The sequence below is a fragment of the Dermacentor andersoni genome, chromosome 5 (assembly GCF_023375885.2).
Source record: "Dermacentor andersoni chromosome 5, qqDerAnde1_hic_scaffold, whole genome shotgun sequence".
NCBI lineage: Eukaryota > Metazoa > Arthropoda > Arachnida > Ixodida > Ixodidae > Dermacentor > Dermacentor andersoni.
In genome coordinates, this window is record NC_092818.1 from 155,556,713 (window position 1) to 155,569,218 (window position 12,506).

Consider the following 12,506-nt stretch of genomic DNA (forward strand, 5'->3'; position numbering starts at 1 on the left):
TGAACTACCGACCGAGAGAACATGCGTACTCACTAAAAGGCTGAGTACCCAATCATTTAGCCCAACACTGCAAAGAATGCAGCTGCCAGCCTATGTTGGAAAAACCACATTATTAAGTACATGTATAGAGCAAAGAACAAGTGAGATTTGCACAGAGTTTTGTATCCAATCACACAAACTCCTGCGTCAGTGCAGCCTGTTTCCCTGCATCGCTGCATGATTAACTTTTTGTTAAAAAATCACCGGCGATTACGATGCTCCCTAATGCGGAATTTGAGCGCAGCTCTATAGATGTTTTGATTTCGCAGTATGTTGGCTGGCGCGGACAATCTGTGTCGTGCGGCACGTTGCAAATGGAGCAAATTGCGGTGCGGCTGCCTCGCTAATCCCGAGATCGCGAGAGCCCGCACGTGTGTGACACGTGGACAGGGTTGCCAGATGTCCCCAGCAATATATAACCAAATGATCTCAAAATGTAACCCAAAGCTAGGCAGAGCCAATTTTTTCGTGAGAAAAATGTAGCCAAAAACATAGCGAAACCGTTTCATGATCTTGTGCAGGTGTCCTATAAATGGTGTGCAAATTTCACCGCATATTTCTGGCTCCAAAATTACTTTCGGCGCATGTAACCAGCACAAAACTGCTCTCAAGATCTGCGTAAAAAATTCTAGTGAGAGCAGGCACTCATACGTGGAGTTGGACACCACTCATTGTTACAATGAGCCGAAGAATTTCTTTTCAGATTTACTCATGACGTCACTGGTATTTACTGAGCCACGTTGTGAGCTAACTTTAGTTCACACCTTGCTTTACCCGAGGCATTTTTCTATAAAAGACGCGAAAAATATTGCCAGCTCCAACCTCTAGGATCATCTTCGGCTGGTCACGATGTAGTGCCCGGTAGGCGGCCCAAGATCAAGGCATTTTGGAATAGGGATGCCTTTCCTAAGCTTGATTCTTAAAATAAACACGTTATTTCTCTCCCGCTCTCTCTTTCTCTCTCATTTTTTTCTAGTTTTCCCTGGTAAGCAGCAAATGCTGCCGCTTGGAGGCAGACTGGACTGTAGAGAAAACTTGAAACTTCTCGCATTTCCCTCGTGCGAAAAAAAGAATTATGGGGTTTTACGTGCCAAAACCACTTTCTGATTAGGAGGCACGCCGTAGTGGAGGACTCCGGAAATTTCGACCACCTGGGGTTCTTAACGCGCACCTAAATCTAAGTACACGGGTGTTTTCGCCCCCATCGAAATGTGGCCGCCGTGGCCGGTATTCGATCCCGCGACGTCGTACTCAGCAGCCCAACACCATAGCCACTGAGCAACCACGGCGGGTAACTTCCCTCGTGCAAAGAAGGGGCAATTGTAACTGCAATTCACCTTTGAGTTGGAACAAATAGAAGGACCTGCTGGTCCATAACAGAAGAGGTGATTTATAGCTTGTAGTATTAAATGCCCGTTGGATTACGGCACTGGCAATAATACAGGTGGTATTAGTATTGAAAAGTGCTAAACTGCGCAATATTTAAACAGGGATTCTATGGAAAGATTCGTGCCATATGAAAACGTGTACGTTAGTTTCTGTGAATGCAGGCACGAATGAGTGTGTTGCCAAATTTCCGAGAGGGGCTGTGTACCTTACTTTCAGTGCAATTTGAAAAAAAAGTCTAATTCTACTAGGAAACACAGACAATAGATTTTACGGGTCGTGCACGACTGTCATGAAGTTAAGTACAAAGTAAATTCCTTTGTATAACAAATTGAAGCACTATATATAAGACTAGGAAGTCCGAACACTATATACACCTTTACACATATTAACACCGGAAGTATTACCAGTACCACAAACACCTGTTCTGTATATCGAACGCGGTTTCTTTTTTCAGCACAGCTGGAAAATACACGTGAGCACATACAATGTAATGACTAGTAAGGCGAACAAAGAGGCCTTACAATGATCATAAAGTACGTGCATATAAAAAGTATGCCGTAATCTCAATTACTCCTACGAACATAGTTTAAAAGGAACAAAAATTGTCGCAGGGGTACGGTATGAAACATGAACAGTCGTCATCCTGATGTTGGCAAGGCTATCACTCACCGACCTTTGGTGATCCATTGCCTTGCCATCGTCACTGTGGACGAACATCGTTTTTCATATATTTACAGAGCTTATCATTGTAATATTATACAACGTTCAAGAAGTACCATGAAACAATCGCAACTTTCACGTAATACAAAGCTGCTTGACAAAAACAAAGTCTGAAAAAATACATTGCGTAGAATCCCAGTGGATACTTCTCGCCCTGGGGATTTACGCAAATGGATTAAATATACAATCTAGCCAAATTTGAATGAACTTCCACTGCCACTTGGACCATATAGAACTGCAGAGCTCCGACACGACAGAAACTGTTCATCTTGCTCGAAATCTTTGCAACAGTAACCACTCTCTGCCAGACCAAACTTAACGTGAAGGCGATCCTACAGTGTCTCATTCGACATGCGGTTTCTCAAATCATTCTTTTTCAACGAAACCTGGCTGAACACGCGTTCAACGGCTGCGCTCGAAAATAGCATTGAAAGTAGGGACAAAACAGGCTCAGACAGTAGGGGTAATATTTTTTGTATAAAGCGACTGGCGAATTGTTACAGCGAAGCTTTATACCTCTACCTTCCAAGGAAATTTTCGTGTCGTAAGGGAAAAAACTCCACATACGCGGGCCGATCTCGGATATAGTGCAATACCAGTCCGACCCACGGCGGAGGTGAAGCAGGCGCTAAGCACTCCCCATACATGGGCCGATCTCAGATATAGTGCAATGCCGGCCCGACCGGCGGTGGAGATGAAGCAGGCGTTAAGCACTCCCCATACGTGGGCCGATGCCGAAGATAGTGCAATGCCGGCCCGACCGGCGGTGGAGGTGAAGCATGCGTTAAGCACTCCCCATACGTGGGCCGATCACGAAGTTAGTGCAATGCTGGCCCGACCCGCGGCGGAGGTGAAGCAAGCGTTAAACACTCCCCATACGTGGACGGAACCCGAAGGTAGTGCAATGCCGGCCCGACCCGCGGCGCAGGCGAAGCAGGCGTTGAGCTTTCCCCATACGTGGGCCTATCCCGAAGATAGTGCAATACCAGCACTGCGGCGGAAGTGAAGCTGGCGTTAAGCCCTCCCCATACGTGGGCCAATCTCGAAGATAGTACAGTACCGGCATGATCCGCGGCGAAGGTTCAGTTCGCCATTAAGAGGCCCACATAGAGAGCTTCGCTGGTCATCCTTCTTCACCGAGTGGTAGGGCACTGAGTTCTTTCATAAAGGTAATGGGCAAATAAATAAAGCAGCAATTTCCAGGAAAACCAAGCAATCAGCTTCGAGGAAACGTTTCTAAACATTGAAAGGACCACGGACGAAAATGACGCCCCACGACATGCGTGCGAATACTCGAGCTGTTGTGTAAGTCCTCAATAGTTTACTGTATGGCAGCCAGCACCGAACGCTATAGGGGACAGCTGTCCGCCCCACCGTTTTTCTTAATGAAACACGCGTGAACCGGCAGCAGATGGCGCCCAAATCAAGACAAAAAGAAGAGAGCTTAATGATGGAATGACGTATAAAGATGGCAGCCATGACTTAACGCCATCTTCTATGCGCTGGCATTGTCTAAAAACGGAACCTTTGAGACTGCCCACATATCTTTTAAGCAGCAATGAGATTTGGGTTTTCATAAACCTACGTTCCCGAATATTGACATTGCTGACGTGGTCCTCGGGAGTCAGAAGTCCTTAAGAGAAAAAATATAGCCCGTATATAGCCATGTAGCCAACTAGGAATTTTCGACGCAAACCCGCATAAAAAGTCGCCCAATTTGGCTATTATTAGCCCATTCTCGAAACCCTACACGCTTCCCGCCCGCGTTCCTCGCACGCGTAAAGTGAAATTGTACCGCGTTCGCTGGCTCACCCTCGACCGCTTTCACTTGCACATGCTGCATACAGCGCGCGGAGACGGTCTTACCGCCCTTGGACTTTACAGAACTTCACGGCAACGCCGACGACAGAAATCCGCCTGTTGTGTCCATATGATTGCTATCGCAATAAAATTCTTCATCATGAAATAGCGCAGCTCGAACCATTCTGAAACATCGCTTGCGTTTTATGAATATAACTGCTGGTTGGAATGATTCATCTGATAACAACGGCAACGTGCGGCAGATTCTCTCTCTCTCTTATAGACTTCAGGAGGAATCACTGCAACTCTCTAAGCGTATGGAAAAACACATCTATATTGTAACTCGATGGAAGTCCGCCACGTATGTACATATGACGAAATGCTTGGTGAAGTCATACTCAACTTTAACGTAAGAAACAACTCATCCTCCAGCTAGCCAAGACGTTTTCAGGAGGCTCACTTAGGATCTTTTGCTTCCATTCTGGACAACATTGCGCCCATCAACACTCGCAATACTTCATCACGAAGGAAATATTGCTGCATAACAAGGCACCACAGCACGAGACCTAGGGTACCATTCTCCACAGTAACACAGAGAACCGAAGTATTTTTTTACGCATATTTTAATTTGTCGAAGGCCCAGTGACACTCAAGTTTTTAATGCAGTGAAACAGGGCTCACTTCTTGCGCCGTAATCGCCACTTAAGAAGAGCGAAAGCGACAATTTTCAAGAAGATGTCTATAGCCAACACTGCCAACGAGTAAGCAAGCAGGTCCACGTCCTTCGACTCCATCATGTCTAGCACCGCCTCACCCTCGATGGGGACACAAAGCACGTCGCTGTCCCGTTCGTCGCACTTTAGCTCGCCGCGTCCGCCACCATACAACGCGACCATGATGCCACGGAGAACGTAGTACAAATGCGAGGTGTACGTGAGCCACCTGATGGCCGGAAACAGATATCGAGGCGGCACGAAGTAGCCGCAGAACAAGAATGACGGAGTCGCAGCGGGCAGTCCAACCAGCGTGGCAACCTGTAAAAAGCAAGGCCATAAGGTTACATTGTAGAAAACACTTAACCAGATTGAAATATCCGGCTACTTAAGAATTCGTACCAAATTTGTCACGGCGCTAAAGCACGGTTCGAAACAAGACATGACGAAGCCTCTCTTTTGTAAGGTTTTCAGTTCCGGTTTGTTCGTAGACTCATGTCTCTCGAACAGAAAGACTTTGTCCAATCAGAGGAAAACGCGACGGGCTTATACCACGCTTAGCTGAATGTAGCTTTCAGGTTAGAACAGCGTTTGAACTTTCAAAACTCACTTTTAACAGCATAATGTTGAGGTTGCGCGATTTGGGGAGACCATTTCTCGCTTGCGATATGCGCGAAAATTCGTGCGGAATGGTAAAGACGCTTCATATGCCTGTGTTCTTCAATGTGCAACGTCTCCAAAACGTAATTTCAAGCCACTTTTCCCACGGTTAGTTTAGGCGAGCACATTGGCCACCCTCGTGTGTCACGCCTGCCAAATGTGAGCACTGTTTCGATGCCGCGCTTGCTAGAAAGACTTCCTTTGGATACATCGAAAACTAGTTATATACAACGTCCCCAATTTCAAAACAGTGTTTTACAAGTTTGTACACTCTAAAGGTTGTGATACAACTTCCTAAAACTCAATACATCTTAAGGTGCAAGCACCGCCACAATATCTTGCGCTTCTGGTTCAAAACGGTTACCTCAAGACTGAACGGAGCGGACGAGACGTAACCAATGCTTTCACTCGTAGAAGCAAACTGGATGGAGAAAAGTATGACGATGGCAAGGCGCCAGAACTCCATAGGCTGAGACGTCATCCAGTGCACAATAGTCATCATGACCACGGGACCAGCAATCTGCCAAAATATATATGGAGTAACGTCAAAAACTACAAAACCTTTCGTTGCTTTAGACACAATAGAAAGTGGTAAAAGGCAGGAATGTAATCCATGTGTAGGGAAATCAACAGATCTCACACGGAACTTAAAAATCGGCAGTGTAGGATGTACAAAAAACAATCCAGAGTTTTCCATACTTACGCTATGTTTTTTTTTTTTTTTTTGGGGGGGGGGGGGGCAGGCAAATATTACAAGGTAAGTAGCTGCTGCATTTATTGATAGTACCTATTTATGGTATTTTATTACAGTTCGCCGAATTATCCACAGCCTGAACTACGAACTATTTTGTTTGTTAACAGAATTACAAAGTTTTATTATCAACACAAGCAGCAGCCTGCTTAACATACCGGCCCGTTTGTCTTCATTCAAACCTACCTCCAGGAATAATTCATCAACAATCGCTTCTGAAGCAGCGAATGAGCTAAAACATCTAGAGTAATGCAAAAGTTTTTTCCTGTCGCCTCTCCTCTAGATCTGCTCAGTAGTATCCCCAATCAGGTCTAACACTCTTTAGAGAGCGTACCTAATGATGGATGTATTGAAACAAGAAGTTCAGGGCTTTGCGCTGTATACATGAGCAAGGCCAAGGGCGCCGCATCCGTGTCGAAGATATGGGGCCTTGTTCGAGCTTGTCCATGTTTATCTGACACCATTGTTGCTCGTCTCTGTAAGCTGGGCACTTAAACAAGATGTGGTCTAGAGACTTCACGGCGCCGCATTGGTCACAACAAGGAGTTGTAATCTGGTCATTGCGAAAAAGAAGACTGTTCATGTACTCTTAGTGGAAGACGGTCATAGAGGGTCTCCAGATGCCATGGGAGACATTGTGGTAGCCTTGATGTGAGTTCTGGGTCAATGTTGCACACAAAATTGCAGTAGCCTGAAGGTTATTAGCACATTCCGTGAGTACATAGTGCTCAGCCTAAGCTGAAGCCTCACTTTTATTAAAAAACACTTTACTAAATTTTATCTGATCAAAGCCCTCACGCACATGTGTGTAGGGGGGAGGGGGGGGGTGCGTGACTGCGTGTGCGTGTGTGTGTGTGTGCGCGTGTGTGTATGCGTTTCAGAGAGAGCTTGCGTGGGTGCGTGTGTGTGCGATGCAGCCAAGATATTTACCGGTGTTGTTCAGTTCACTCACTACATCTAAGACAAAGATGTCAAAGCGTTCAATGTCCTTATCATCCACATTTCGCATTCCTTCAATTAAGCAGACATGCTGTTACCTCGTTACCTGCACAATATAGCTGTTTAACGGTGGACTGCTTACGTTATAACCTTTGAAAGTAACCGCTGCAGCATTGACCAAGGTACAGAGCTCACGGAATGAAACGCGTCAATTTAGGATTAACTAATGCCCATACTTTCGTTTCCACCGGCTGCAGTTCGTGTCACATCGACGTAACTTTAGTGCGTACACTTAGAGCGGAGTCCGAGTCACCTTTGGTGACCAGATTCATAGCGACATGACATGGTACTCTCGAGCTCTCTGCACATATGCTGGGTTCTACCAAATACTCGCTGTCGCGTTTCATTCCGTGAGCACTGTATATTATTCCCTGTGTCAGGATTAGAGATGTAAGCGCTTGAATGAAATATAGAGAATTTCAGAAAAAATAACAGCCTTTTTTTGTTTTTTTTTTCAACCAGGATAAAATTGAAAAAAAAGCTGACCTTCCCCAGGGGATTCTTTTGTAGTGATTTGACTCCTTTCGACGTATCTAAATTATTCTTTCTAAAAGGCTGTCGTCAGCACCGTCATGCCGAGTGAGCTAAACCTGTGGCTACACTAACTCAGTTCTGATTGTTCGACCGTGTAGCAGCGGCCATGCTTCATTGAAATGGGAAACTTGATTCAAATCCATCGAGGTGGTAGCAAGGAATTTCAACCAACTCTTAAGCCCTCTCGCCTGTCACGTATTGCAGAGTCTCCCTTCTTCTAAGGCATGCGAAATAAACTGGTCCGAGTTTGGAAATGTGCACACCAAGCTACGCAACAGGCTCGCAGGGGATAGCGTGCAAAAACTTGTGAACGTGCACTCGAAGCTCAATGTCCGGATAGCTTCGTCCTTGCACAGCGAAGCGTTGACGCGTCAAGGGGAAATGAATCGGACACATAATTATACAATGTCGGTCTTGACGCTTTGATGTGAAATCGTGCCTGGATTTTTACCCCGGAAGCCCTGCTGGGACTTTTATGATACAATAACGTAAAAATTATATGCTTTCCAGCGTTAAAAAAATATGTGTGTCTGATTTTGCATAGTTTTGTGTGCCATCGTCTTCTATTTCAATTTTTGATATTTTTATGAAAGAAAAACATGAAAGGACCCAGTTTTTTTTTTTCACGCCCATCATGATTTCATAAAATTTTACGTCTCTAGCCAGGATTGTCCTCAGTTAATCATCGTCTCCAGTGGGATGACATCACTGGTTGTTTCTGGCTGTGCTTGGAAATTGCACGCTCCTACCTTACCCCCGGTCCACTGTTCGTTCTAATGAGCCCTCTCCTCCCCCTTATTTCTTGAACCTGCTCTGACTCCGCCCCTGTCACGCGCGAAGAATATGCGAGTTCCATAATAACGAGATCCTTATAGCCATAGTAGCACGTACCGTTAACGGCACGTCCGCAAGTATACGTGTCACAAAATACAAACTTGGGCAATACCAGCAGTTTCTCTGCTCCCTTAGCAGAACATCGATCTCCAGAGGAACTGAAAGAAAAGGAAGTGTTAAGCATTTTCGTTGCACCGAATATAATCTGGTACACCTGCTGCGATCTCCGTGGTTTGTATGCCCATTTGCTAAAATAGCATTCATCTCTCCTCAACAATTGGAAATGAAATATTAAAGAATGACTTGTAACAGGAATATTAAAATCACAATGCTGAAAGTTTTCTCGATTATCTTATACTGGCTGGCATCTGAGATTACACTGGTATCCTGAGCAATTAGAATAAAAACAGAAGTGCCCTAAATATTAATTAAGCCAACAAATATAAACAACATAAGCAACTCAGAAACAAGATGTTTAAAAATGGTAATATTGTACAACAGAAAAGATTCAAAGAAAATACTTTTAAATCAACAGAAAAGTCAGAAACAAAGACAGCAAAAACAACTAGATACATTAGGCCAAGAAGTAATTATAACAAGAAACGTTTAGGAGGCAATTTACATGTTCAAAGCTATTATAAGATTTCTGTGCACCTGGCAAAATACTCAACAATTTACTTTTCTAAGACGTCACTGCCATTTTCTTAAATTTACCTTGCACAATAGACAGTAAAAGTAATTGGTAGTGAATTTGGTTAGGTTATTATGAATCAGTTTCTTACCATCAATGAACACACGCAAAATTTGATTACTAAGCACCTTATAGAAGATGAGTGCTTAATTGTAGTAGCAAAAGTATTGTGCACAAGCAACATCGCCACACTCGCGTAATACGAAATTAAGTACAGAAGCACACAAGCAAAGCAATCCCAGGCATCGCACTATATAGAAAAATTGTGACGCGTAGAAGTAAAAACATGGTTACTAATGCGGAAGCGTCGAGAGCTGAGTGAGTTTGTACATTTTCGTCAGGCTAGACAAAAGGGAAGAGGGACGGTGAAAGACAACTCGGACAGTGACCGACAACAGAATTTTTGCTGGAACAAAGCATCATGTGTATCGTATGCACAATGGTATTTCCCAATAAAATCTCAGTTGCGTGTCTGCGCCCGTGTTGTGTCTCTCAGCGTCCTACGTACTTTTTGCCGAGTTTTACGAAAATGATTGCCAATGCTGCGATGAAAATGTATTTATTATAGGCTGTAAAAAACTGGTTCTCATAAAACTCAAATTTCATATCAGACTTCAAGTTGCTTCTGCACTTAGTTGTCTCGCAAGTAATGAGCTATGACACTTTAATAATATTATGAGCGGCATGTTAAAGTTTGTCAGCTGGGGGCTCACGTCCAGCACCCCTGGTTGAATTCTAGCAACTCTATATCTTTCGGCGTTCTGACAGCCGACCGCCGTGGGCGTAAGCGATGCTTACACGTTATGGAAGTCGTGCCGCAGTATGCGAAGAGCAGCAGCAGCATCGCCACGAGGTACATTGTGATCGTTTCGCGCACTAGCGCTGCCCGGTTGCCCAAGTCGTAGTACATTACGGAGAGCAGCAGGCCGAAGAGCAGGCTGACCGTCAGGCGCATGCCGAAAGTGGCCTGCGCTTGGGAGAACACAGTGGCATTCGTAAATGTACAAATGACACTCCAGTACACAGCAAATCACACTCCAATGCCGCAAGCGAACTTATCGATAGTGACCCTACTCTAAGGGTAAATAATAATAATAATAATAATAATAATAATAATAATAATAATAATATTACTATTACTATTATTATTATTATTATTATTATTGTTATTATTATTATTATTATTATTATTGTTATTATTATTATTATTATTATTATTATTATTATTATTATTATTATTATTATTATTATTGTTGTTGTTGTTGTTGTTGTTGTTGTTGTTGTTGTTGTTTGAGAGCATATGTACACTTGAGGGAAAGGGAACTAAGGAAAGAATATGACAGATCTCAAAGAATTAAGCAGAAAAATGGCAAAAGGCAGAATGCTGCCGGTCACGTTACGAAAGGAGTTCACTCGCCATCGCGGCCATGCGGAAGTGGATGTCCAGCTAAGCTGTCGGAAACCATCACTACAACTGCTGAGGTATGCATGCAATGCTTTATTGCTCAATTCCTCCTCCGACGCATTATTCCGTCAGAGGAGAATGTGGACATGCGGACTTCCGCTGTGCTGCCATTACACAGCAATACGACAAGCGGCAGCACCCTACCGCTGGTCGTACTGCCGTTTCTTTTCCCTATGCCACTCCTCGTATACACGCTGCTCCTCAGGAGTCGGAACTATGAGTTGTCGACCCACAGTGGTGCCTCAACAACAATGAAACCAGTTGCTAGGCTGGTTCTTTTATCGATGACATTCTAGTGACGTCATTCCCCACGTCGCAACCTGCCGTCACCGCGTCAGCTTGCGCCTCAGTAATCATTACCGGGAAAGGTATGCGCGGGACGCACTACGTGCTTCGCATTGTTATCAGGTGGGCCTTATCATCAATTATGTGGTTTGGATGCTTGTTTTTTAGTGGTGGTGGTGGTGGTGGTGAATTGTAGCAACAGGCGGGTTTAGCCTGGCGATCAACGCCGGCAATTGCTCCGCCCGAGCGTCTCTTACAATACAGCTGAAGGGTTTCACCATATGTCCATCAAACCAGTCTCTTAAGAATTCGATAGGAAGACGTGAAGTTTCTTTGCGGGCTATAACTGATCCCTCGGGAAATATAAGGTCTTGCATGCACGAATGCGGAAGGTCCTTTTTTTTTGCATATTCTTCAGGAGAGCGTCCCTTTCATCTTGGAATTTCTGGCAGGACCACAAGAAGTGCTCGATGTCTCCAGTCTCGTTGCATGCCGTATAGCTCGGAGTGTTGATTCACCCCGTCCTAAATAACCAGGCCGGTGTATTAGCAGGTCCTGTCCTTATTCGATATACAAGTGAGGCTTCGTCTCGCTGCAATCTCTTGGTTACGCAAGGCATATGCGGTGGAACCCAAAGCGACCCAAAGTGATTTCGAATGTCAGATTTGTGCACTTAATTACTCTTTGGAGCCTTGACTTTGGGAGGATGATAGAGCGCTGCATATGCAAGAGCATCAGCTTTTTTGTTGCCAGAAATACCAATGTGGGAGAGAATCCGCTGAAACTTTACTGTGAAGCCTTTGTTGTTGAGTTCTTTCACAATGGCTAGTGATTCACCTGGGAACTTGAGGGATCGCTGACCACGGTATAGTTCTTGTAACATGGCATTTGAGTCAGTAAGGATAACCACATTCTGTGGAGGCAAAGTCTTTAGTTTCAGCAGAGCAGAAGCTATTGCTACGCCTTCCACAGAATCAAACATCTTCGCCTTCCACGTCTTACAGAATCAACAAATTTTACAGTGGCTTGATTCATACCTATCTCACCGGCAACAGTACGTCCAGATATCCAGTTCAAGCTCACCCATCGCTCCAGTGTTTTCAGGAGTGCCACAGGGCTCAGTCCTTGGGCCGCTTCTTTTTCTTATATATTTAAATGACCTAAAACTTGACTCTCCTGTGCGGGCCCGTTTTTTCGCAGATGACTGCGTAATTTATCACACAATTCTCACCGAACGTGACCAGCTCGTTCTAAATAACTACTTGTGTGCTGTTAGTAATTGGTGCCAAAACTGGTCGATGACATTAAATGTCACGAAATGCAAACAAATAACCTTAACCCGAAAGAAAGATCCACTGAAGTATTCGTACAAAATTAATAGCGCTCCTCTAGAACCAGTAGAACAATTTAAGTATCTTGGCGTAACGATCAGCTCTAACCTCAGTTGGAGCCCCCACATTAAAAACATGGTTTCAGTGGCATCCAAAAGACTATGGCTAATAAGACACCGGTTAAAACATGCAACCACTAAAACAAAACTTGTAGCTTATACTTCGCTCGTGCGTCCCCTACTGGAATATGCTGACGTGATCTGGGATCCGCACACTAAAACGAATGTAAAAAGTA

General features: G+C 44.5%; 1 protein-coding gene across 1 annotated transcript in view; it reads right to left on the bottom strand.

The window, feature by feature from the left end:
- Positions 1 to 4,575: 4,575 nt before the first annotated feature.
- Positions 4,576 to 12,506, bottom strand: part of LOC126532151 (ATP-binding cassette sub-family G member 1-like) — a 36,976-nt gene continuing 29,045 nt past the window's right edge. Inside the window, exons 10-12 of the mRNA XM_072288434.1 lie at positions 8,497 to 8,597; positions 5,686 to 5,841; positions 4,576 to 4,982 (exon numbers count right to left, since the gene is read on the bottom strand). Of these exons, the coding sequence (XP_072144535.1) occupies positions 8,571 to 8,597 (27 nt within the window). The 3' untranslated portion in view covers positions 4,576 to 4,982; positions 5,686 to 5,841; positions 8,497 to 8,570. The remainder of the gene's footprint in view (positions 4,983 to 5,685; positions 5,842 to 8,496; positions 8,598 to 12,506) is intronic.